The sequence below is a fragment of the Camelus ferus genome, chromosome 8 (assembly GCF_009834535.1).
Source record: "Camelus ferus isolate YT-003-E chromosome 8, BCGSAC_Cfer_1.0, whole genome shotgun sequence".
Lineage (NCBI taxonomy): Eukaryota > Metazoa > Chordata > Mammalia > Artiodactyla > Camelidae > Camelus > Camelus ferus.
In genome coordinates, this window is record NC_045703.1 from 66,365,868 (window position 1) to 66,391,599 (window position 25,732).

The 25,732-nt window shown below is 44.4% G+C and overlaps 1 protein-coding gene across 1 annotated transcript in view; it reads left to right on the forward strand.

Annotated features, from left to right (window-relative positions):
• The window catches only part of TULP4 (TUB like protein 4), a 209,456-nt gene that overhangs the window by 172,832 nt on the left and 10,892 nt on the right, over positions 1 to 25,732 (forward strand). The window contains exons 8-13 of the mRNA XM_032485260.1: positions 7,615 to 7,839; positions 8,832 to 9,066; positions 16,985 to 17,129; positions 19,840 to 19,984; positions 22,023 to 22,116; positions 25,051 to 25,194. Coding sequence (XP_032341151.1) covers positions 7,615 to 7,839; positions 8,832 to 9,066; positions 16,985 to 17,129; positions 19,840 to 19,984; positions 22,023 to 22,116; positions 25,051 to 25,194 — 988 coding nt within the window. The remainder of the gene's footprint in view (positions 1 to 7,614; positions 7,840 to 8,831; positions 9,067 to 16,984; positions 17,130 to 19,839; positions 19,985 to 22,022; positions 22,117 to 25,050; positions 25,195 to 25,732) is intronic.

Sequence of the window (25,732 nt, forward strand, 5' to 3'; positions counted from 1 at the left end):
GTAGTTGTGAGTGATGAGGCGAACCCAGGGAAGAGCCAAAGTAGCATACGTAGAGTTGAGGCCACGAGCATGAGGCTGAAGTGTGTGGCAGAATTACACAGATGTTGGAGTCCTGGTGGATTTGGGATTGAAGGAAAGATAACCTGTTTACACAGTGATTGTGACCCTGCTCCCGGTGCACTGCCCAGAGCACAGTGGGTGCTCAGTAAGTATTTGTTCAGCAGATGATGGATAGACAGTTGTCAACATGTGCTTTCTCTAGTTCTTTCCTTTGACTGTCTGAACCAGTAGGCTGTGTGCCCTCAATCAAATCTCATGCCAGCTTTCTGTCCCTAACCTAACGGAAAGACAAGTAGGAGAGGATGGGAATTGTCCGCTCTTTCTGAGTTAATCGGTCTTTCATGTCTATTAGAATGTTGGTGAAGTACAGTGCTGAAGCACACGCCACGTACATGCAGCATTGTCCACCGTTGTGTTGGATTCGGGGCACCCTTCCCACTGGCCTTCTCTTCCCCTACAGGGATTGTCCTTCCCTGCCATCTCCACTTGGGGAAGTCTGTCCTCTTAATGTCAGGGCAGTCACAGCCTTTTGCAACTCTGCCCGCAGACTGCGACCCCTCTTCTCTAAGAACCTTTAGAGTGCTTAATGCCTCTTGCGTTTATAACACCTTTCTGTTTACTGGTCTTATTTTCTTAAAGACCACATTTTCTTCATTTTTTTCATCTTCAGTATGATTAGAATATAGAAGAAGCTCGAGGGCCTTACCCATTGCAAAAGTTCTTATCAGCCATCACATGAAACTAACATAGGTCCTGAATTTAAACCGCTTGAGGTTCAGGGATCAGAGAGGGCTTTCCTTCAGAGAAAGATTTTTGCACAGTGTCTCAGCATTTTAATAAGTTGTTGATTCTTTTTTTTTCACTTGCGAGTCTTTTTCAACCATTGAAAAACTTGCCTCAATAATATAAAGTTAAATAATGATGCTACTAAAACTCAAGTACAATATTGATTCTGGGTAGCACCAGCTTAACTGTTGTCTGTAAGATTCTAAAATCACATGTTGTCTATGCTCTTCTATTCAAGTTGTCCAAAGGCAGGGACATTTTTATAGCAGGAAGGAAGTTAGGCAATTTATTGGGCTGTTTATAAGAAGAACTAAATGTGGTTTAGATTGGATGATTTATTTCCAAGTTAATGAGATTGTGGCGTATTGTATACAAAGCCGTTGCCCGGCACAAACTTGCGGCAGTCTCCCTTTAAAACGGATTCTCCTGATTTCCTCATAACAGTAGTGCCTGTGGCTGATGCTCTTGGAAGGAAGTACTATGATTTCTTTTTCTTTCCTTCCTACCTGTTGTTACTTAAAGTCTGTACTTTATCCCTCTAGCTGTTATCCGTGACCATCTATAAATACCTGCATATCTGATAACCTGACCACAAATGTGAGAGTGAGCACCACTGACTGAATGTCCACAGACCCTTTGGTTGGCTGGTTGGGTCTTGGGGGTTTGTTTGTTGTGTGTGTTTTCACTTTATGAACTTTTTTTGCATTAAAGGCAAGTTGGTGGAGTCACCTTATGTTCGATAAGGTTCAGGTGTTGATGTAAGATAGTTGGATAAAAAACTAAGAGAGGAAGAAGCTAAGTGTGGAAACTGAAAAATCAAGTAAGGGATTGCCTTTATGGGCATAGACTTCTATGCTCCGGAAGGAGACTCCTTTAGCAAAACTCTGCCTCCTTTTGTTGAGAATTAACTCTACGTGTTCTCACAAAGTGTGCTTTTCCTATTGTTTGCTGTAAATAGATAAGAAAGTCCTTTCTGGCTTGTCTGCTTACAAAATACAAGAATGGTGTGTTCTTCTTAAATGGAGGTTTGGGTGATTGAATCCTGAGCTAACTTTAATTACTGCAATTTGGGGGCCAAATCACTGTAACTTAATATTCAAAACTGTCCATGGCTCCAACCAGCACAGTTTAATGGTGACCAGTCACCAACTTGGTCTCTTTTAAAAGTGAACTCTTCTGGAAGGTTTTCTTTTTGTGTACGTGCTTATACAAATATGAAACACCCACTTCTACCAGGGGCTGTGAAACACTTGAAGTACATTTCTTATATCACAGAGACCCCCGCCTTCTTCTTAGGAGGGCAAGCGACTGGGGGGCAGGAGAGCCCTCTGACATTCACGGGGTCTGACTCCTCAGCAGATGGGTACCCATCCTGAGCCCGGAGCCCCATCAGCCAGAAACCGTGTGCCTGGATGGCCTCATTTTCCTGTCCTGGGCCAGTGTAGCTGGCTTGACCCCTTTGTTGTCTGTTGACTCTAATCCTGCTTGAACAGCTTATCTTTAACATGGAAAGGACACCCTGCGTTTTCCTCCCCTTCAATTTTTAGAGGACTCTATGCAACACACTGCTATATACAGAAATAGTGGTGTGGTGAGGAAGCGTTCAATGCCAGTTAAAAACATGATCAACTCCCTCATCTCAGGCCGCTGCTGAAACGTCCTCCTTGGAAGCCTTCTCCGCTCCCGTCTGTCTGAAACGACCGCCTTGCTCTTTCTCTAGCCCTTTATCCTTCTGTTTGTGCTTTGTAGTGATTTCACTGTCACGTAGCCCTGTCACGGAGGCTGAGACTTCTCTCTCCCCATCTCTCCTCAGAACGTCGGCTCCATGAAGGCAGGGAATTTATTTTATTCCGTGTCAGTCCCTAACACCCAGGATGTGTCTGGACCATTATAAACATTTAACAGATATGTACTGATATTTACTGATGCAGTGAGAGATGCTGACAGCTCAGCAGATGAATAAATGATTGGCTAGATGCGTGGTGGGTGTTGTGCAGGAGCACGAGGTGAGGTTGGGGGAACTTGGTGTGTCTTCACATGCCATGGGGGTTGAAGCTGGCTGTGGGCATTCCATAAAGCTGTATGTAGCGGGGGAAGACAAGTGAGCAGACTAACCTGCTCTCCTTTTAGGTGGCTCGGCATCTGACAGGACAGCCTGACCGCACTGACCCCTCCCTGAGCGCCATGTGAACGGCAGCCTCTCCCCTCAGGACACCTGTCATCACTCCATCACACTCACCAGAGCACCGGATTCCACCACACTGACACTCCATGAAATGCACTCATGTTCTTGCCCTTTTGCCTCAGATTTAAGTGGAAAATATGTGAATTTCCCTATACAAATTAAGATTTGAATGTTATCAACTTCACAATTCTAGCCATTGGTTCTTAAAATAGTCATTTTGTGTGATTTGAGAAGGCGATTAAGTCCACAGATTTACAGCTGAGTTTTCCCCTAGCAGACAGCAGCTGTTCAGACAAAAACATTAATCTGTGGGAGTTGCGCTGGTGTGGACCCTTGTGTGCTCCCAGGTTTGCAGGAAGAGAGCACCTGGCACGTTGCTCTTCTGCTGCAGCTAATCCCAGGGAGCGGCAAGTTCCCCGGGCAGGCGGCGCTCTGCTGGGGAGGGCCGTGGGCGGGCTGGCAGTGGATTCCTGTCCTGCTAGCGCCACAGACCCTAGAGGACCTGGCGGCAGAAATCGCTGATGGTGACGTGGCTAAATCAGGACGCCCCGCATCCATGTCTGTGAGCACCTCGACTCTTGCTCTTTCTGAAACAGCAGAACATTTGTAGTGAGGTCTTTGTAGGCTGGAGTGCAGGAAAATGAGCACCAGCAAGAAATGAGACTTAGGAAGTAAGATGAGATGTAAAAAAGTATTTAAAAAAAAAGGTAAAAAGAATTTTTGTGTGTGTTAATTTTCCTACTTATTTATTTCCATCTTTCTTAGGGTGTAATTGATATGAACATTTTAATATGAACTTAAGTATTTCAGTGTGGTTACCACTGTGAGGCTAGCTAACAGCTCAGTCTCGTAATTACCATCTCTTTTCTGTGGTGAGAACATTTAAGATCTCTCTTAGCAAATTTTAAGTATTAGTACAGTATTGTTAACTGTGATCGCCATGCTGTGCATTGGTTCCCAGGTAATAAGGACTTTCTATGGGCTCACAGGACTTATAGGGATCCTGAGAGCTCATGGCCCTACTGCCTGGCCTCAGACTCAGTGATAATCACGATAATCAATTTCCCGACGTCACTGATACCTCAGAATTTCAGACAAGAGGATCAGCGCTCACTGGTTGTAAATTCTTCCTTATTTTTCTAATACAGTCTTAAGATTTATTATGGCAAAGGTGCCAGTATTTATTTTGCTACTTTATTATCTTACATGGAATATATGTTGTGAAAATAAATTAAATGAGCATGATTTCCCCCTTTACTGAAATGAATAATCACTGACTTGGGCAAATAAGTGAATGCTGTACCCCAGGTTACTGTGCTGTAAATTCCTGGTGGTGGTTTCCTTGTCACCTTGCTCCAGGTAACAGTTACTCCTTTGAGACCCCTACAGGCATCACCTCTCCAGGCTAAATAATTTCAGCTCTGTTTTCCAGTTCTAGTTTTTAGTCCCTTCACTCCTCCTTGCTGAGAATTCTGTTTTCCTCCGTTTGCAACGCCCGGTGTGCTGCTGTTTCACACTCACCCAGCGGTGCTGCTTGGCTGGTTTATCCCAGTGCGCGGGTCTGGTGACCTGTGGGTTCTTTTCTGCTGTAATGACCATTCCAGTCATTGCCCACTTGCTGTTTATGCAGCTCGTTTCTCCTCTTGTCTGTTTGCCTTTTCTACACATATGTTGTTCTGTTTGTTTCTGAGTAAAATAGCCTTGGCCAAGTGGATTAAGGGAGAACCATGGGGAGAATTTGGGTCCATCACTGTATTTGTGATGGACAGAGAGGCAGCACATTGTAGTAAGATGAGCATGATCTGTGGGGTTGGGAGATGGGTGTGCTGTCCTGTGGATCAGCTGTAACTGAGTCAGGTAACTCTCTTAGCCTCAGTTTCCACATATGTTAAATGGGAATAATGATGCCTACGTGGCAGAGTTAAGAAGATTAAATGAGATAATATATGTGCCTATTAAGGTACTTAATGTGCTATTGGAATGTAGTAAGGTTTTTTTTTCCCTTGTTTTGTTTTTTTAATATATCTTTATTGAAGTATAGTCAGTTTACAATGTTGTGTCAATTTCTGGTGTACAGCACAATACTTCAGTCACATAGGAACATACATACGTTCGTTCTCATATTCTTCACCATAAGATTACTACAAGATACTGAATATAGTTCCCTGTGCTATACAGTATAAACTTGTTGTTTATGTATTATATATATATTAGTTAGTATCTGCAAATCTTGAACTCCTAATTTATCCCTTCCCACTCCCTTCCAGCCCTGGTAACCATAAGTTTCTTTTCTATGTCTGTGAGTCTGTTTCTGTTTTGTAAATAAGTTCATTTGTCTTTTTTTTTTATTCCACATATGAATGATATCATAGGTATTTTTCTTTCTCTTTCTGGCTTACTTCACTTAGAATGACAATCTCCAGTTTCATCCATGTCACTGCAAATGGCATTATTTTATTTTTTATGGCTGAATTCCATTGTACAAAGATACCACAACTTCTTTATCCGGTCATCTGTCAATGGACATTTAGGTTTCTTCCATGTCTTGGCTATTGTAAATAGTGCTGCTATGAACATTGGGGTGCAGGTGTCTTTTGAATTAAGGTTCCCTCTGGACATATGCCCAGGAGTGGGCTTGTGAAATGTAGTAAGTTTTTAAGACATGATTGTTACTTTTCTTACAATGGGTAGTGATTATACCTGTAAATAAATAGAGGATTTTTATCCAGTTTGAAAGTCTGTAAAGTGATTTAATTTCCTTTTTACAGAGATGTGAGATATCATAATGATCATTTTATAGAAGACCCTCCCAAAACATATCATCAGCTGTTATGCAGAGATAATTGCTATGAAAAGCACAACCAGGAGGAGGGAGGGGAAAGGAGGAGGAATATGTATATTCTTCCCTTGTGACCACTGGCATGTCAGGCAGATGGACTCAGAAGTCATGGAAATTAGAGGAAAATGCCTGATGTTTTTGCAGCCAGTTCCAACCAGTCAGATTGTACTAATTGGAAACTGTTTTTCATTGCTTGAGCTATAGGTTGTAAACATTATCTTAGGAGACTCGGGCATGGCAGGGTGATGGTACAGCTTTAAGACAGAGCATGATTTTGCTGCTAGTAGAACTTTTGTCCTAAACTGCGCTCACCGGCATTGATACAAAAGAAATATTTTTTGTATGTATTTTATGTGTTGTCTGCCTTGTCTTCAGCAGTGATTGTGTCTTGCTCTAAATGAACAGTTTCCTCTATGGGGTCTACATTCTCTGTGGGATCCTCTTTTAAGGAGGCCCATCTTGGAAGTCCTCTGGAAGCCCCCAGACTGAGCTCCTGGCTCCGGGGTCTGCCCCCAGGACGCTGTGGCTGTGGTCCTGCCCAGCGGCTGCCCGCCTCACTGTGATGGAAATGAAAGATGGATCATCTTCATCCTTGCATTTTGTTTTGAAGTTGAAACCAGGATTAGCTGACCCTGGAGGCTATTTTAAGCAAGTGTCTTCATGTGTTCCTTTTATCTTGATGTTTGTCGCTGAAGTGTTGTGAAAGTTCTGTTCCTGTCTGTCATTCATATAAAAGGTCTGGTATCCCCACTTCTGATCCTTGAAGCCCCTCAAGACTTCACTTCATTAAATTAGAATTCCATCTGTCTGGCTCAGAATCAGAGATTTTCTCACTGCTTTTCTGTCACAACCCTCCACCTCTTTCTTTCTTGGCTGGTCTTTCTTAGGTGGCACCTCTGAACTTTGGATTTTTTCCCCAGTACACCAGTTTCTAACTTGCATATTTGGATTTCAGCCTCTTTAAAAAGTAAAGCAAATGATGGCCACAAACACCTAGAGTGGCCACCACAGAAACTGTGTTCCTCTCTCTCCCCCTTTCAGATAGCTTTCCACCTTCTTTCTCTGCCTCATCAGCTCAAGGGTGGTTGAGAATAACAGTGACTGAGGGCCTGTGGGTTATAGCCTGTGATGGGTCCCAGAAGCACTTTGATATCTTTATCTCCTTTTAATCCCCCCAGCTCTCATTTTACTCATGAGAAAGTAAAAGACTTCCAGGGGTTATATAACATTCCCTGTGTCACAAGCTTGTGAACCCAAATCCAAAGTCAACTTCACTCTGAAATGCTCCTTGTCAGGATGAAAGGGGAGGGCCATCTAGTCTACCTCCTCACTACCTCTCCAAGCCTTGGGAACTACCACTGGTTACTTGGGGATCCAGGTAACCAGAGCTTCAGTAAGGAGTATGGGTTACTATACTGCGAGCTGTTTGCACCTCCTGGCAGAAACCTCATTATATGGACCTACATTGGGTTTTATGGTACCAAATTAAATGAGATAATACATATAAAAGAACATTTGTAACACTGTTGCCCTGCTTTGGGGTCTGGCCTGGGGATCTAACTATTTTTCAAGGAAAATACTGACTTTTTATAATATAGGACTTGACATTGTCTGTTGTGCTGTTTAAAACCAACATCCTGAAAATCTCTTAGACCATTTTATTTTGCTTGACATGATATGCATGGTCTTTCTTTGCTCACCACAAGAGCAGAAGCTTAAGCAGTCTCCCTTCACCTCCTGGCAGCGCCCCATCATCTCCATCTGTTGGGGACACCGGGACTCACGGCTGCTCATGGCATCAGGACCAGCCCTATACGTGGTACGTGTGGAGCACCGAGTATCCAGCCTGCAGCTGCTGTGCCAGCAGGCCATTGCCAGCGCCCTGCGAGAGGACAAGGACGTCAGCAAGCTGACCCTGCCCCCCCGCCTCTGCTCCTACCTCTCCACTGCCTTCATCCCCACCATTAAGGTAAAGCCTTCCCCTCTTCTGCTCCCTCCTCACCCCAGCTGCCTGCTCCCTCCTGAAGGGACTGCCAGGAGGAGAGCAGAGTCAGGGGAGACGGGCTAGAGTCCCAGACCAGGAGCACAGAAGTCACAAGGCTCCTGAGAGTTCCACCCTGGCCTCCCTGCGTGCCGCCTGTCCCTAGCGTTCGTGTCCACCAGGGATTCGCCTTGTGTGACGGCTTCCTCACGCAAAGGCAGTATTCTGGGCTTGATTGCCAGGTCATCCTGCTGATCAGTCTGCCCATTCAGTCCTGACTTGCTGGCAGGTGCTGCCATGAGTCCCCCTTGAGAAAGTGGGAAGCATGTTCCTAGAAGTCAAGTAACTCGCTCAATCGTAGGTACGGGAATGGTCAGGATTGAAACCAGTTTCCTCACCACTGTGCTGAGGAGGGGCGGCCCCCACCCAGCACTCCTGTCAGCGTCCTTCATACCGATCGTACCCTGGAAACCAGGCTGTTCTGCGTGGTGGTGTGTGGAACACAGCTGCCAATTGCTGTTCAAGGGTGGGCTTCCCCCTTAACCGTGGGCCCTCTGCACCTTATCTCCTTTTCTGTATTCTCCTTTTTGTTTTCTATCTTTGCTTCTAAGTATCACATTGGCTTGTTGGTTACTTTTTTCCTCAAACAGCAGAGTTTAGAATCTGTTATGATTTTTTTCAAGCTGGTTTACAGTCTTGCTTCTGCAGTAGTGATTCTCAACCCTGGCTGCATGGTACAGTCACCTGGAGAGTTTGCAGAAAATGCACATGCCCAGGCCCACCCCCAGCAAGTCCAGTTTCATTGTCTAAAGTGGAGTCTGGCTTAGGTACTTTTTAAAAGCTCCCAGGAGATTCTGACATGCACCCAGAGCGTGAATCACTGTTTACAGTATGTGGTTAACTCTCCCTGAGCTGCAGCCAGTGCTCTGTCAGAGTACCCAGTGATGCCCACACTCTTTTCCTCCCCCGCCCACCTCCAGCCCCCAATACCAGACCCCAACAACATGCGGGACTTTGTCAGCTACCCGTCGGCTGGCAACGAGCGTCTGCACTGCACCATGAAGCGCACAGAGGACGACCCGGAGGTGGGTGGCCCGTGCTACACGCTCTACCTGGAGTACCTGGGCGGGCTCGTGCCCATCCTCAAGGGCCGGCGCATCAGCAAGCTGCGGCCGGAGTTCGTCATCATGGACCCGCGGACCGATGGCAAATCAGGTGGGCCCCTTGCCAGAGGCACTGAAGACCTGTCGGGGGTGGTTGCGGAATAGCCTTCCTGACGACCCGTGCAAAGACAGTGCCTGTTTATGCAATGCGAGCCCATGTTGGCTGGCAAGGAGCATCCTTGAAGCTGCTCTTTTTCCAAAATCCTATTGATGTTAATGATTCTCTGAATGTACTTCATGACAAGTTTTTAACAGCATTTCATATGGCTTTGTGTGGTTGGGGCTGTGGGTAGCAGAAACATGGGCCCTCAGCCAAGGGGAAGCCAGCACAGGCCTTCTGGGGGTGATAGATTCCTGTGTCAGGTGCTCACCGAGGGTCTCTGTGTCCTGCGGAGCCTGTTGGAAAGTAGTGGTGAGGGGCTGTCTGCTCCCTGAGTGAACGATGGAGCTAATGTTTTCTAACCTTCAGCCTGCTCCTCCACCTCCCAGTAGAGTCTTGCTTCTGCTCCTCAATAGTCTACCATTAACTGCTTTTTAGCTGACTACCAAGAAGAATTTCTTGCTCATCCTTAGAGATTTTGGCATGAAGAACCACCCCTTCCTTCCAGAAACTCTCCTAGAGCCTCCAGAGGGAAGGAACTGTGTGCTTTTTGTTGGTACCGTGTGTGCTACCCCAGTGTCACCACTGGTGACCATTGTGGCCTCCATCCCCAGCCAGCACTACCTGCCCACCCAGACCTTCTGCCACCTCCCCGTGAAGTCTGGCACGCCACTCACAGCAGAGTGTGCCTGGTGCTGCTCAGTCGGCTGCTGGTAGCCCCCGGGGCACGTGGTAGTTGTCAGGCCAGGGCTCTGCCTGACCCCCTGAATGCTGAGGGCCTGGAGGGAGGGAACTGAGGCATCTTTGTGCCCCCAGTGCTGGCAGGTACCTGACCGTGACACAGCATGGGTTGAATTGGACTTGGCATTAGTGCACACTTGTTCTCTCCACCTCCCAGCTCCCGTTCATGCTCCGCCGACTAGACTGGCCTCTGCCCCTCATTACACCCCTGAAGCCACTGTGTCGTGTGGCACAACTGGGGTTACCGCGGTGTCACAGTGCAGGACAGCCTTGGCTGCCTTGCCCACGCTGAGTGCTCACGCAGTTGTTCCCTCCGTCTGCTTTTCTTTATTCATTCGGCTTCTGTGGCAGCATTCCGCTATCAGTGTTACTGTATGCAATTGAAAGCAGTAAAGCTGTGCTTTAAATTATTGGATATTAGTCAGGTTTGTTTTTTTTTTTTTTTTTTTTGACTCATGTGACGAACTCCTACCAAGAGCAGGGAGAGCGAGCAGAAGAATCGGAGCTGGTGAGAAGGAGGTGGGAAGGAGGGAGGCCAGGAGGCAGAGTGAGAAAAACGGGAGCCGTGGACGGAAAGCGCGGTTTCAGGGCTGGGAGAGAAGAGAGCCGCCGGCCGCGGGAGGGGAGGCGCGGGGCCGAGCCGGGACCCTGGCCCGTCTTCTCACCGGATGCCGCTGCCTCTAAGGTCCCTCCTGGGTATATAATTTCATAAAGCTGTGCTCAGATTACATCTTGAGGGGAACGTAGGTGAAGAGCTTGCTCTGTTCCCCGGGGCGTGTGAATTTCTCACTGAAGAACAGGGCAGCAGGAGCAGGGAGGGCGCCTGGGGCACCGGGACCGAGCCTCCAGAGGCCTCGCTTGCTCGGAGCCTGCCCTGACGGCCTCAGCACCTGCTTCTCCTCAACGCTCACGTTTATCAGCTCGCACCACACCAGGCTGACTCAGTCACTAACAGTCCTGCAGGGAAGGAGATGTTTTATTTTTATAATTAAAAGAATTTAAAAGTTGTAAAGCGAAGCGATTCAATAACATGTATTTGGTGCCTACTTTGCACGTGGTCCTTGAGTCTCCTGCAGTTATGAAGCAACACCAGGGTGTCTGTGTTTTCAAGGAGTTTATAATCCCTTTTGGCAGTAAGACAACACTTGAGAAATTCATTTAAAAAGTCAAGATTTAAATACCTTGAGACAAAAACAGAAAATGCATCACAAGGCAGAATATGACCAATTGCCAACTGAATGGTATATGTGAGTGGGTGCGGAGGAAGAAAGTCCTGACGTGGACAAGCCAGGAATTTCCCATCGTGAGAAGCTGACTCACTGTTTCAGGCCTGCATGTCGTGGTTTCTCAGGTGTGGCCCGTGGGCCGCCTCCCTGCAAGCCAGCTGGGATGCTTGGTTAGATACGGCCTCCGGGGCCTGCGCCTTGGATTGATTCAGCAGGTCTGGGGCGAGGCCTAGAAGTCTGCAACTTAATGGCTGCCCAGGTGATTGTTAAGTTTTGAAGTTTGTGATCCACTGTTGTAGATATTCTCAACTCAACAAATATGTTCCTTAAAATTACCAGTGTGTGTTTTTATAATAGAAAGCATGAGTCCCAGTAAATTTTTTTAGCAAAAATCAACCGGTTTGCAAAAGGAATCCTTAGAGCTTGCTATGGCCTCAATTGTGTCTCCCCGAATTCACAGTTTAAAGCCCTAACCCCTAGTGTCACTGTATTTGGAGATACGGTTTTTAGGGGGTAATTAATGTTGTCATAAGGGTGGGGTCCTAATCCAATAGGCTTGATAGCCTTAGAAGAAGATGAGGAGGGAGAGCTCGCTCTCTCCCCCGACACGCATGCACCAAGGAAAGGCCATAGAGCACATGGCAGGAAGGTGTGTGTCTGCAAGCCGAGGATCCATCCATGCTGATCTTGGGACTGCTTGGCCTCTGTTACCGCATGAGCCAATTCCTTATCCTCTCTCTCTCTCCACCTGTGTGTGTGTGTGTGTGTGTGTGTGTGTGTGTGTGTGTGTGTGTGTGAATCTCCTGTTGGTTCTTTTTCTCTGGAGAACATGAATAATACAGATTTTAATACTGAGAAGTGGGGTGCTGCTGAAACAGATACCTTAAAATGTGGAAGCACAAAACATTAAAAGATCATACACTATGATCAAGTGGGATTTATCCCAGGGATGCAAGGATTTTTCAATATGCACAAATCAGTCATTATGATACATCACATTAATAAATTGAAGAATAAAAACCATATGATCATCTCAATAGATGCAGAAAAAGCTTTTGATAAAACTCAGCATCCATTTGTGATAAAAAAAAAAAACTCTTCAGAAAGTGGGCGTAGAGAGAACATACCTCAACATGATAAAGGCCATGTATGACAAACCCACAGCGAACATTATACTCAGTAGTGAAAATCTGAAAGCTTTTCCTCTAAAATCAGGAACAAGAGAAGAGTGCCTCTCTTGCCACTTTTATTCAATATAGTTTTGAAAGTTCTAGCCACAGCTATCAGAGAAGAAAAAGGAATAAAAGGAATCTAAATTAGAAAAGAAGTGGTAACTGTCACTGTTTGCACTGACATGATACTATACATAGGAAAATCCTAAAGACACTACCAGAAAACTATTAGAGCTCTTCAATGAATTCAGTAAAGTTGCAGGATACAAAATTAATACGCAGAAATCTTTTGCATTTCTAGACCCTAGCAACACAATTCAGAAAAAGAAATAAAGGAAGCAATCCTATTTACCATCACATCAAAAAGAACAAAATACCTAGGAATAAACCTACCCAAGGAGGGAAAAGATTTTTCCTCCAAAAACTGTAAGACACTGGTTAAAGAAATTGAAGTCAACACAAACATGTGGAAAGATATACTGTGTTCTTGGATTGAAAGAATCAATATTGTTCAGATGACCGTACTACCCAAGGCAATCTACAGATTCAGTGCAATCCCTATCAGATTACCAATGACGTTTCTCACAGAGCTAGAACAAAAAAAAAAATTATAAATCTGTATGGAAACATAAAAGACCATGAATAGCCAAAACAATCTTGAGAAAGAAAAACAGAACTGGACTTCAGATTATACTGCAAAGCTACAATAATCAAAACAGTATGAAACTGGCACAAAAACAGACACATGGATCAATGGAACAGGATAGAAAGCCCAGAAATAAACCCATGCACTTATAGTTACTAAATCTACGACAAAGGAGGCAAAAATATAAAATGGAAAAAAGACAGTCTTTTCAATCAGTGGTGCTGGGAAAACTGGACAGCTACGTGTAAAAGAATAGTATTAGAACACTCTCTAACATTGTATACTAAAATACTTAAAATAGATTAAAGACCTAAATGTAAGACTAGATACTATAAAACTTCAAGAGGAAAACATAGGCAGAATCTGACATAAAAATCACAGCAATATTTTTTTGGATCTGTCTCCTAGGGTGATGGAAATAAAAACAAAAATAAATGGGACCTAATTAAACTTAAAAGCTTTTGCACTGTGAAGGAAACAAAACAAAAAGGCAACCTACGGACTGGGAGAAATTATTTGCAAATGATGCGACTGACAAGGGATTAATTTCCAAAGTATACAAATGGCTCATGCAGCTCAATATCAAAAAAACAAACAACTCAATCAAAAAATGGGCAGAAGACCTAAATAGATGTTTCTCCAAGAGGACATACAGATGGCCAGCAGGCACGTGAAAAGATGCTCAATATTGCTAATTACTAGAGAAATGCAAGTCAGAACTACAGTGAGGTATCCACACCAGTCAGAATGGCCATTGCTAAAAAAGTCTATAAATAATAAATGCTGGAGAGGGTGTGGAGAAAGGAGAACAGTATGGAAGTTTCTTTTTTATTTGTTTGTTTTTGTTTTTGTTTTGTTTTGTTTTGTTTTATTAACTTTTTTATCGAGTTATAGTCATTTTACAATGTTGTGTCAAATTCCAGTTATACATGAACATACGTATATTAACTGTCACATTTTTTTTGCTGTGAGCTACCACAGGATCTTATAGATATTTCCCTGTGCTGTACAGTATAATCTTGTTTATCTATTCTGCATATGCCTGTCAGGATCTACAAATTATGAAATCCTAGTCTGTCCCTTCCCACCCCCCACCCCCTTGGCAACCACAAGTTTGTATTCTATGTCTATGAGTCTGTTTCTGTTTTGTATTTATGTTCTTTTTTTTTTTTTTCTTAAAAAAATAAAAATAGAGTTACCATATGATCTAGTAACCCCACTCCTGGGCACATATTCGGAAGGAACTCTAATTTGAAAAGACATATGCACCCCAGTGTTCATAGCAGCACCATTTACAATAGCCAAGACATGGAAGCAACCTAAATGTCCATTGACAGATGACTGGATAAAGAAGATGTGGTACAAACAGACAATGGAATACTACTCAGCCATAAAAAAATAAAATAGTGCCATTTGCAGCAACATGAATGGACCTAGAGATTATCATATTAACTGAACTAAGTCAGACAGAGGAAGACAAATATCACATGATATCACTTATATGTGGAATCTTAAAAAAATGATACAAATGAACTTATTCACAAAACAGAAACAGACTCACAGACATAGAAAACAAACTCATGGGTACCAAAGGGGAAAGGGTTAGGAGAGGGATAAATTAGAAGCTTGGGATTAACATATGCACACTACTAGATATAAAATAGTAAACAACAAGGATTTACTGTATAGCACAGGAAACTATATTCAATATCTTGTAATAAACTAATGGAAAAGAGTCTGAAAAAGTATGTATGTGTGTGTGTGTATATGAATCACTTACAACTGAAACTAACACAACATTGTAAATTAACTATATTTCAGTTTAAAAAAATGGTTAAAAAATGTGGAAGCAACTTTGGCCCTGGGCCCTGGGTGGGGACTGGAAGAGGTCTGAGGTACATGTTAGAAGCATGGAAATTAGGGCAATTTCTGGTGAGGTCTCAAGGCAGAAGTGAGGAACATATTATCAGAAACTGGATCCTTTTTATAAAGAGGCAGAGAACTTGGCTGAACTGTGTTCTAGGTTTTGCGGAAGATAAAACTTGCAAGCCAGTGAAACATATTTCCCTGAGCAGATTTCTAAAGGGTTTTGAAGGAGTGGCTTGGTTCCTCCACACTGCTTAGAGTTAAGTCAGAAGGGAGAAGATGAATTGAAGAGGCAATTGTTAAGCACAAAATAATGAGAACTTGAAGATTTGAAAAATTCTCAGCCTATCCATACAGGATGAGATGAAGGAAAGCTGTTGGGCCTCTTGGATTTGACAGGGTGGGATGATAGATCTATTTGTAGGAACATACACTGTTCTTCAAGAGGGAAAAAACCCCAACGGCGATTCAGAAGTCATCAGGGTCACTGCCTCGGTTTCAACAGGCAAGACAGCCTCAGCCCAGAGCCTTGAAGACAAGCCCCCAGCCCAGCAGAACCATGGAGGTGACACCACTACCCCAGTGGGCGGAGTACTGAACCAAAGGGGTTATTCTTGAGCCTTAAGATCTAATGGAATCCCCCTTCCTAGGTTTTGGACTTGCTTAGGATCCATCACTCTTCCTTCTTTCCCATTTCTTCTCCCTCTTGGAATGGAAATATCCTGTGCCTGTCCCACAGCTATTTTGGAAACACAACCAAAGGGGTTATTCTTGAGCCTTAAGATCTAATGGAATCCCCCTTCTTAGGTTTTGGACTTGCTTAGGACCCATCACTCTTCCTTCTTTCCCATTTCTTCTCCCTCTTGGAATGGGAATATCCTGTGCCTGTCCCACAGTTATTTTGGAAACACATAACTTGTCTGGTTTCACTGGTTCACAGCTGGAAAGGAATTTTGCCTCAGTGTGACTTTACTTCAAGTTTCACTGGTGTCTGATTTAGATGATATTTACATGAGACCTTGGACTTCAGTGACTGTTGATGTTGGAATGAGTTTATAAAACTTCTGGGGCTGTTGGGATGGACTGAGTGTATTTTGCAGGGGAGATTGACATGAATCTGAGCGGGGAAGCAGGGCTGGGATGATATGGACTGTATTTGCAAATAGGGCTCAGAAACTTAGAGCCGAGTTTGGATTAACAAACTCATCCTTTCTAATGTAAATAGCCCTTTTGAATGATAAAATCATTCATATTCTCTAAATTATTTCGTTCAGCTTTTTGATTACCTGGCAAGGCTCCTGGAGCCTGGAGGGATGAGACTTTAGTCAGGAGAACGCAGCGTTTCTGACGAGTAATGTACTTCAGTGAGGGCAGAGCTGGGTTTTGAGTGATGAGGGAATTCGAGGGGTGAGGAAGGCAGCTGAGGAGAAGGATTTGGGGAGGGATGTCAAACACGAACTCCATCCACTGCAGTTTTGTGACGGCCTGCTCTATGCACATCACCTGCTGCCTTGGGGCCTTGCATCTTCTGCCTGATGGCCCCCTGGATCCCATACAGGCGCCCTTAGTGGAGCCCCCAGCTACCACTGCACGTCCTACTACTTGGGTCTTCCTTCCAGCCATTGCTCGAAGCTGAGGCGCCTGAGGTGGGAGAGCCAAGCTCCACGGGCAACACTGTGGCAATTCCAGGAAACCACGTGGACCACCTGGCATCCAGATGTAAACTTCCGGGAGTCCCTAAAACAGATCTGACGCAGAGCAGGCCTGGAATCAGCAGGGGTCTTTCCAGGTCCCTGGTCAGCAGCAGATCCTGGGAGGAGTCACTGAGTCAGCAGGCCCCTTGCTTGGCCCGGGTTCGGGGCAGCTGCCAGCCCCTGTGGCATCCGGACGGGTGCCTGGTGTGTCATGAGGCGCAACACCACAGCCATTTTGGCTCCAGCTTTCAGCGCAGTAAACAGGGCCAGATGGTTTTGTACATTCCAGAGGCATTCAAATCCATGCCCATTTTGATAGCAGTACAAATAATTGCCTACTTTTGCTTAGAAAATGTAATAGCATAAAAATGTAAAAGGAAAACAATGTTCTGCTCTTTTGTTTCATTCTCTAGACTGAAAATAATGGCCTGTAGAGTCAGTCGGGCCTCTGGTTTCTAGTAATGACCATTTTTAGGGTCTGATTGATGTCACTCCCCTAAATTTTGCTGGTTGGTGTCTTACCAGATGAAATCTATGGAAACAGCTTGATTTCTACCATGATTGACAGCTGCAACTGCTCAGACTCCAGTGACATCGAGCTGAGTGATGACTGGGCTGCCAAGAAATCTCCCAAAATCTCCCGAGCTAGCAAATCACCCAAACTCCCAAGGTAATCTCTGTCTTTAGGGGTGTGGAGTGCGCTTCCTTTTTTGTGTCTCGAGGTGTGTCTGTGTTGCGTCTGCAGCAAAATCCCATTGAAACCGACATCTGAGCACAGCCAGAGCATCCCTGCCTTTCATCTGGAAGAGCTGCCTGCAATGATCAGAGCCTCCTTCATCCTTTCCTCCAGGGTAGAAAAAGACATCCAGTAGGAAGTCTGCTAAACCTGCAGAATTTCTAGGGGTTGGCACTGATGGTGGGTGACATGGGGTGGCCATAGCCAGGAAGCTTGTTTTTTTCTTCCAGGTTGAGGAAAGTAAGAAAATGGTGTTACAGTGTATGTAATGTGTTGAAGAGAATGCCAAATTAAATGCCTATAATGCTGTAACAGGGAAAAAATAGTGAACTTTAAAAAACAAGTTAGTTCCTTAAGGTTTGTCCTAAGGAGTGGCAAAAAGCTGAGTAGATGGAAGGGCCTGTGGTGTTGTAGGTGAGAAACCCCACATTTCCCGTCCTGGCTCCCTGACCTGGATGCCAGTTTCCTTATTTATGGAAGTTAAAGGGTGAACCAGATCTTCACTAAGATCCCTCTAGCTCAAAAATTCTCTGACGCTGTGCAAAACTAAGGTAACTCACCTGCCCAGATCTTAAACATAATTCACTGAGCAGTTGATAAAGCAGTGTTTTCACCACCCAGCTGAAGATGAGATTTCCGTCACCCTGGGAAGTTCCCTGGGCCCTTCCCTTTCCATACCCACTCCCTAGAGTGATCACTGTTCCAACATCTATCCCCATAGATTAGTTTTACTTGTCCTTGGACTTCATGTAAATGGCATCAAACAGTACGTGCTCTTTTTTTATTTGGCATTTTTGTTCAACATAATGATTTTGATTCATTTATGTTGTTGTTGCATGTGTCAATGGTTTGTTTTTCTTTTTTGTTCTGTGGAATTCCTTTGTAATGATTATACTATGGTTTGTTTATTCCATTTACCAATTGATGGGTATTTGGTAGTTTCCAGTTTGGGGCAATTATGAATAAAAAACTGCTGTAGACATTCTTACACAAGACTTCCTGTGGACAAATGCACTTGTTTATCCCAGGTATGTTCTTACAAGGGGAGTTGCAGGACCACGGGCTGAACATGTGTTTAACTTCATTGGAAAGTGCCAGACAGTATTCCAAGGTGCCTGTACCATTTTAGATTCCTACCAGCAGTGTTTGAGAGTTCTTACTGCTTCCATTCTCACCTACAGTTGTATGTCATTTAAAAAATAATTTTATCCATTCTGGTGGGTGTGTAGTGGTATCTCATTGTAGTTAAACTCTGTTCTCTGCAGTAAGTGGTGATGCTAAGCAGCTTTCTATATATGTTGGCCAAATTTGGATCTCTTCTTTTGTGAAGTATCTGTTCAAGTCTTCTGCCCATTTTTTATTGAGTTGTTTTTCTCTTAATGAGCTGTGAGATTCTTCCTGTATTCTAACTGTGAGTCCTTTGGCAGATATATGGACTGTCATATAATCCAATATCTGAATTTCTTCTTTTATGCTTAGTGCTTTTGTACCCTGTTTAGGAAATCTTTATCTTCCCTAAGGTCATGAAGATAATTTCTTCTGTTCTAGATGCCTAAGTTTTAGCTTTCACACTTAGATGTCAGGTTAATTTTATACCTCAGATTAATTTTTGTGTATATATGAGTTAGGGGTAAGTGTTCGTTTTTTCCCATATGGATATCCATTTGCTTCAGGAATCTGATTGATTAATTTTTTTTATCTTCATTCTAAACTTGTTAAAATGACAAATAAAATAACAAACTTTCCTACACTTCTGCAGTGTTTCAGTTTTTCTCACTCCTTGAACAGAGAGGACTATTAATACATAAGCAACCAGATCCTCCACCTGTAGACATCCTCTGAAAGCTCTTGGGTGTTGGGGTCTCAGAGCTGGTCCTCCTTCCTCCCGCCTTTCTCGCATTGAGGTTCCCCCCCTCCACAGCAGCCTCGCTAATCGTCCTTGCCCAGAGCCTCCAGCTGGGTCCCTGTCAGCCCTCGATGGCTTATCAAGCTCTCAGGCAATATAGGGGAGGCTTCATGCTTTTCTTTCATCAAACACCATCAGCCTTACCACACTCATTTTTATAATGCTCTCTCTTGGGTAGATTGGCATTAAACACATGTGTCCCCATGTTATAAACAAAGGAACTGAGGACCAGAGATATAACATAGGATCAAAAGGCAGCAGAAAAACTTTAGATCCACTGATCAAATATTGCAGGTGGGGAAATGCTAAACAAGTCTGCTGAAATGCAAACATTGTGTTAGGAGTTGTTAAGTCATCGCGGCCTTAAGGTGAGGAAGAGCTCTCCCCACCTCCACTTTCCCTGGTACTAAGTTTGCAGAGCCCTGGCAGAAGGCATGAGGACGTTTCTGAACATGCTGTTAGTCAGCAGAAAGTGGAAGTTCGTTCTCAGGAGTTCCTTACAAATGAATGGCTTGATGTGATCTCAGAATGTTTTAAAATACATACTATTCGATATACAATTCTATCTTTCCTTCCTCATATTCATAAAGCAAAAGCCCGTGGGAGGGACTCGGTTACAGGAAGGGCCTGGCTCCTGAGAGTGTGACATCCACGGGGGCTGCCAGAAGTGAGCAGGGCCCAGGGGCGCGGGCCCCTTCCCCTCCGTGGGTGTCTGAGCCCCGGGCCTCGTCTCCACAGGATCAACATTGAGGCTCGGAAGTCCCCCAAGCTGTCACGGGCAGCTCAGGAGATATCCCGGTCCCCTCGCCTGCCGATGCGCAAGCCGTCCATCGGCTCGCCCAGCCTGGCGCGGAGGGAGTTTCCCTTTGAAGACATCACTCAGGTAGCGTATGACTCTGCTGCCGCGGGTCTGCTGTCGGGGGGCTGAACCCTTGGGCCCTGCCTCCTCGCCTGGGACTGCCCTAGCTAGAGCCCTGGTTGCCGCCACTGCCCTTGCCTTCAAGCCCTGCGCCCTCCTCATCTCACAGGACCTCCCTCCCACCTCGGGCATCCCCGCTGCTGCCCGAGAACCTTCTCACCAGCGGCTCTAGTACAGACATGTCCACAAGGCTACCTCCGCCCCCTCAAGCCACTCCTGACCCTTCAGTGACTCCCAGGGTCCACAGGAGCCAAGCCCTGGTCGCAGCCTCATGGTCTGGCCTGCCTCTCTCCCTCCTGGTCCTGTTCAACATCCCCTCCCCTCCTCCCCCCACCTCCCCTACCCCCACCCCCCACTCCCACAGCCTTGCTGGCCTCTTCCCAAGCGTTTGTGCCTTTGTCCTGCGTGGGTCACCAGGTGTATGAATCCACCCTCTTGTCTCCTCCCCTTTGTTTCTGCCTTCATGCTTCCAGGTGTAACTTCACCTTTGTCATGAAGGCTTCCTTCCCTGGCTCTACCACGGTAATCCCAAAGCATCTTGTTTGTAACTACCTTATAACATTCCTGTGACTGCCTTGTATGCAGATAATTACAAGCCTTATCTCCTCCATTAAACTGTCCTGAGTTTGTGTGTGCGTCTGTGTAGTTTTTAAAGTATAATTGCCTAGAACACTGCGTTAGTTTCAGGTGTACAACACAGTGATTCAATATTTCTGTACGTTTCAAAATGATCACCATGGTCTAGTTATGGTCTGTCACCATACAAAGTTACTACAATATTATTGACTAAATTCCCCATTCTGTACATTTTACCCCTAAGACTTATTTATTTTGTAACTGGAAGTTTGTAACTGGAAGTACAAACTTCATAATCTTCCTCATCTGCTTCACTTACACCCCCATCTGCCTCCCCTCTGGAAAACACTTGTTTGTTCTCTGTGAGTCTGTTTCTGTCTTGTTGTTTGTTTTGTTTTTTGGTCTTACAGTCCACATATAAGTGAAATCATACACTATTTATCTTTTTGTGTCTTACTTCACTTAGCATAATATCTTCTAGGTCTATCCATGTTGTTGCAAATGCCAAAACTTCATTTTTTTTTATGGCTGAGTAATACTCTATTTTGTGTATGTATACATTTACACACACAGACACACACACACACACACCACTACCACCACCACAGCTTCTTTATCCATTTATCTGTTGATGGGTAATTAGGTAGCCTCCATGTCTTGGCTACTGTAAATAATATTGCTGTGGACATTAGGGTGCACATATCTTTTCAAATTAATGGGGTTATTTTTTTCAGAAAAATACCCAGAAATGGAAATGTTGAATCCTATGTAATTATGTTTTTAGTTTTTTGAATTCCATCCTGTTCTCCATAGTGGCTACACCAATTTACATTCCTACCATTTCTTGAGCTAGATTTTATTCATCTTTATTATCACCCTTGTGTGCACACAAACCAAACACATACACACACACACACACCATGCATTATGTGTGGCTTGGCATAGTGATAACTTCTTAAATTTTTAAAAATTTAATTGAATGAAAAAACAGCTAATTGGGTAGTTTTAAGACATACTGGTATCAATGCAACTGACGTTTCCAGGAGAAATAAAAAGGATAAAATTGGAGTCAGAGCTTCACAAATCTTGCAGGTCAGTGACATGGCAAAAGGAGAGGTGAAGAGAAGTGTGCCCAAATCACTTTTGTGACCTTTCTAACCTACCACACATGGACACGCTGGAACACATGCACCCCTCACTCCCAACCTGAGAAACACAACCCAGTGAGCCACCATTGAGAAACGGTGGCTGCCATGCCGTAGTTAGTGCCTGATCTCGAAAATGGTAGAATGACAGAGAACGAAGACTCCTGTCAGTGCCCACCAGTTACTTTGTAAGCAAAAAGTGTTAACATTCTTACTTCTTCAGTGATTGATAGAAAATATGGAAACAGGTTGTGATTTTTCTTCTCTTTTTTTCCCCACAGCACAGCTATCTTGCTCAGGTCACGTCTAATATCTGGGGAACCAAATTTAAGATTGTGGGCTTGGCTGCTTTCCTGCCAACCAACCTCGGTGCAGGTAAGCACCACGTCCCGCTCTCTGCCCGCCATCCCAGGCGGAGCGCTGACTCAAAGGTCAATTTTGACCTCCAGTGGCTTCAGGTAGAAAATGAGCTCTTAGGACACCAAAAGATTAGCATGTATTTTACCTCTAAACTTTGACTCTAGCCACGATGACTTTGTAAAAATGAGAATTATTGCCCGTTTGTTTTTTTCTTTTTTGCCACTGGTACTTTTCATTTTTTTATATGAGCCCTGACTTAATAAAAATGACAGAAATAACCAAAATCTCTAATAGATTTCTGGTTATTTTGATTTGAGGCCTTTTACTGTGGGCATATTTTGCTACCAGTGTCTTTAGGTTCTTGAGTCAAAAGGAACTTCTGAAAAAAGCCGAGAAGAGAGCATTAGAGACTCGAATAAGTTGGCTGACTTATTAGTACAGTTCTTAGTGGTAAATATAAGTTTCATTTCTAAGTACCAGATAAATGTCCTGTGCAGGAAAATCTTGAGACATCGGGGAGAAGGGACCTGGGGGAGTACAGACCTGGGCGAGAACCCAGAATGTGCACCTCCTCTGTGCCCGCTCCAGGGAGTAGCACTAACTTGCCATGTTTACTCAGGGACACTGAAGGAGGGAAGTGACACAAGGTCCTTTTCAAGGCAGCTTTGCTCTGATGGCACATCCCTGTGTCGGCTGAGGAGCTGAGTTGTCCCCCAGTCTTGTGAGGTTGCCCCACCATTTAACATGCACACACCTCTCCAGAAGGACAGGTGGCCCCATCTTGAATGTGCTCTCTGTAACCTGCTAAAAATGCTTTTAAAAACAAAACAGAACAAAACAAAACAAAAAGCTCTGAATCTACCTATTAGCATTGTCCCAGACACAGATCCTTTAACATAAATAATTGTTGCAAAGCAGTTGTTAAGAAGATCTGTTGCTAGAGATGCATCTTCAGGGGCTTAGTAAGCGCTGCAGGTGGACTTTCCATTTCAAGGTTTCTCAGCTTGAAGAAAAGGAATAAAAGTAAAATATAAAACTGACTTAGGAAACCAAGAATAGACTATCCCTGTCCATAATGCAGAGAAATCTCTCAGAATATTTTCCACAACCCGGAAGCCCTCTGAAGACCACAAAAACCTGTTCTTGAGTAATTCAGCAGTGCCTGGCTGGTGTACACGGGATTCCTATGTGATCGTCCCCACGTGAGTGAGCTGAGAACCTAGCTGTCTGCCAGTGGTTAACGCTGAAAAAAGGAGTGGAAGTGAAAATGTACTTACTGGACCTTCTCATTCTGCCCTTATTTCTTGGGTGTTGAGTAGATCCCTGAGTAAGTTAGCCGGATCTTAAGATGGGAGGGTCTGGAAGTGCCTTTGAGCCACCTGCTGTTCCAGTAGGAGGAATTTGAGTGTCCAGGACCAAAGCATCCTGTATGACTGCAGTGCAGTCATTGTCCTAATCACTGACCTTTTAAAAAAGAGGGTTTTAGCTATTATTGTTTGTCAAGCTAAGAGAATTTTCCACTTGATTCTATTGTCAAGATAAGAGAATTTTCCACTTGATCCTACTAGAGAGAAGAAATTAGCTCTTGGATTTTAGAAGGTATGTTATATATGGGCACCCTGTTAAATCTGAGTGCTGTTAGATACTTTGTGTTGGACAATTGGATAATAATTTGTTTCCTTCTATTAGAATGATCTGGCCTATGAAAGTTTTTATTTTAAATGTTTTATATTTCTTAATTTTAAAAATACATAATAAATTCAAAAGATTTAAAGGTGTAAACTGTTAAAACCTCTCTCATCCTCACCCCCAGCCACGTAGTGTTTTTCCCCTAGAGGCAACGATGTTTTTTTTTTTTTAATCCCTCCTGAGATTTTTTCATTTTATTTCTCTTCATCCATCTAAATGACAAGGAATAACACTGAACACATTAATTCTTGAGCTATGTGGAACCAGATAGGGTTTTTAAGCTGAAACTCACATTCTCTTGTGTGGGCAAAGGAGATGAACACATGAAAAAGACCTGTAATGATATTGCATTGGAAAAGGTATCTTATCCCATGCCAGTCCAAGCACCAACCTTACAAAGGGGCTTCGGAAAAGAAAGTCTGCTGTGCCCTGGGGATGCTGGCCAGTCAGCCACCAGGCTGTTGGAGGTGACAGCTGTGGAGATAGAGTTTGGCTTATCTTAATACAAAGTTTAAAATAACAATAGTGAAAGAACCTTTACATACCTCACAGGAAAGAGTATTAAACCTAAAAGAAAGCTGATGGGGTAATTTCATCCTGATTTTAACCTGCTTTGAAACTTAAATTCAGATTCATTATTTTTTTTTAACTTACTTTGTCTCTATAAATATTTTAGTTGCCATCTAGGCCTTCTCTTAAATGTCCCTGTTAAACAAATTAAACCTTAGTATTTAAAGAAACCATGTGGAAGCTCCCTGTAAGTCTCCATCCTGAACTTGACATTGAAAGTCATAAGACAAGGATTAAGTGTGAATAAAAGCAGCATTTTATGCCTACCCGATTCATGTCACCCGTTATCTCATAGTTGCCTTCAAACAGCTCCCTAATTGCCCACGATTCCCCTGAGCTGGGCGCTCCGGTTATCACAACTACTTTCACTAAATTATCCTTCTGATTGCACTTGAGGTTATTTAAAAATATATTTATCATACTCAGCTCATGTAAATTTTAACATTTGAAAAATGTGTTTCTATGGACCAACCATTGGCCAAAAGTGGCTGGGCTCAACCGAGAATTTGTTGTTACTGCATCTACACTGTGTCGGGGTGGCAGGCCAGGTGCCAGGGAGAGAGGCAGAGCTGCCTTCTGAAGGCAGGGCCACTGCAGCCCCATTTCTCTTCCTGTGAGGGACTCTGCTGGCGCCTGGGCTCCCCTCTGCCTCATCTCTATTAACCGCACTTTCTTCCCGGTCCCCGCCAGTCATCTATAAAACCAGCCTCCTGCACCTCCAGCCGCGGCAGATGACCATCTATCTCCCGGAGGTTCGGAAGATCTCCATGGACTACGTTAATTTACCCGTCTTCAACCCGAACGTTTTCAGTGAAGACGAAGATGATTTACCAGGTGTGTTCATGCATGTCCGCTGGTTTGTCATGAGCCCCCTCTCGGTGGGTCGTGACGGGGGGCCAGAACGGTGAGTGGCTGGGGAGTGCAGCATGCCGGTCTGTGCCTGCTACTGCCTCAGTAAGGCCGGTAGGTGTGTGAGGTGTCTCGAGAAGGGTTATACAGTGTCACTGGCTTTGGGAGGAGGGGAAGCGACCAGAGCAAGGATAGTGTAGGCAGCTGGGACGCCTCGTGTTCACAGAGCATGTCGACTGTGACATTTCATCCGCAGGGTAACCTCCCAGTCGTGTGCCTGGAGAAAGAGAAATTAATGGAACTAATCAGGACTCAAAATCAGAACCGAAACCCAGTCTTGTTGGCCCTAGGCCAGCCCTCATCCTCTCAATCCCTGCTTAGAGGATGGTGTCACTCAAGTAATTCTCTGCCCACAAGGCTGGTTTCTCAAACCTGCCCCAGCTCCAGGGCAGAAAATCTATACTTTGAAACATCTCTCTCTGAAGTGCAGTGCAGGGCTCTGTGCATAAAAGCCTGTTAAAGG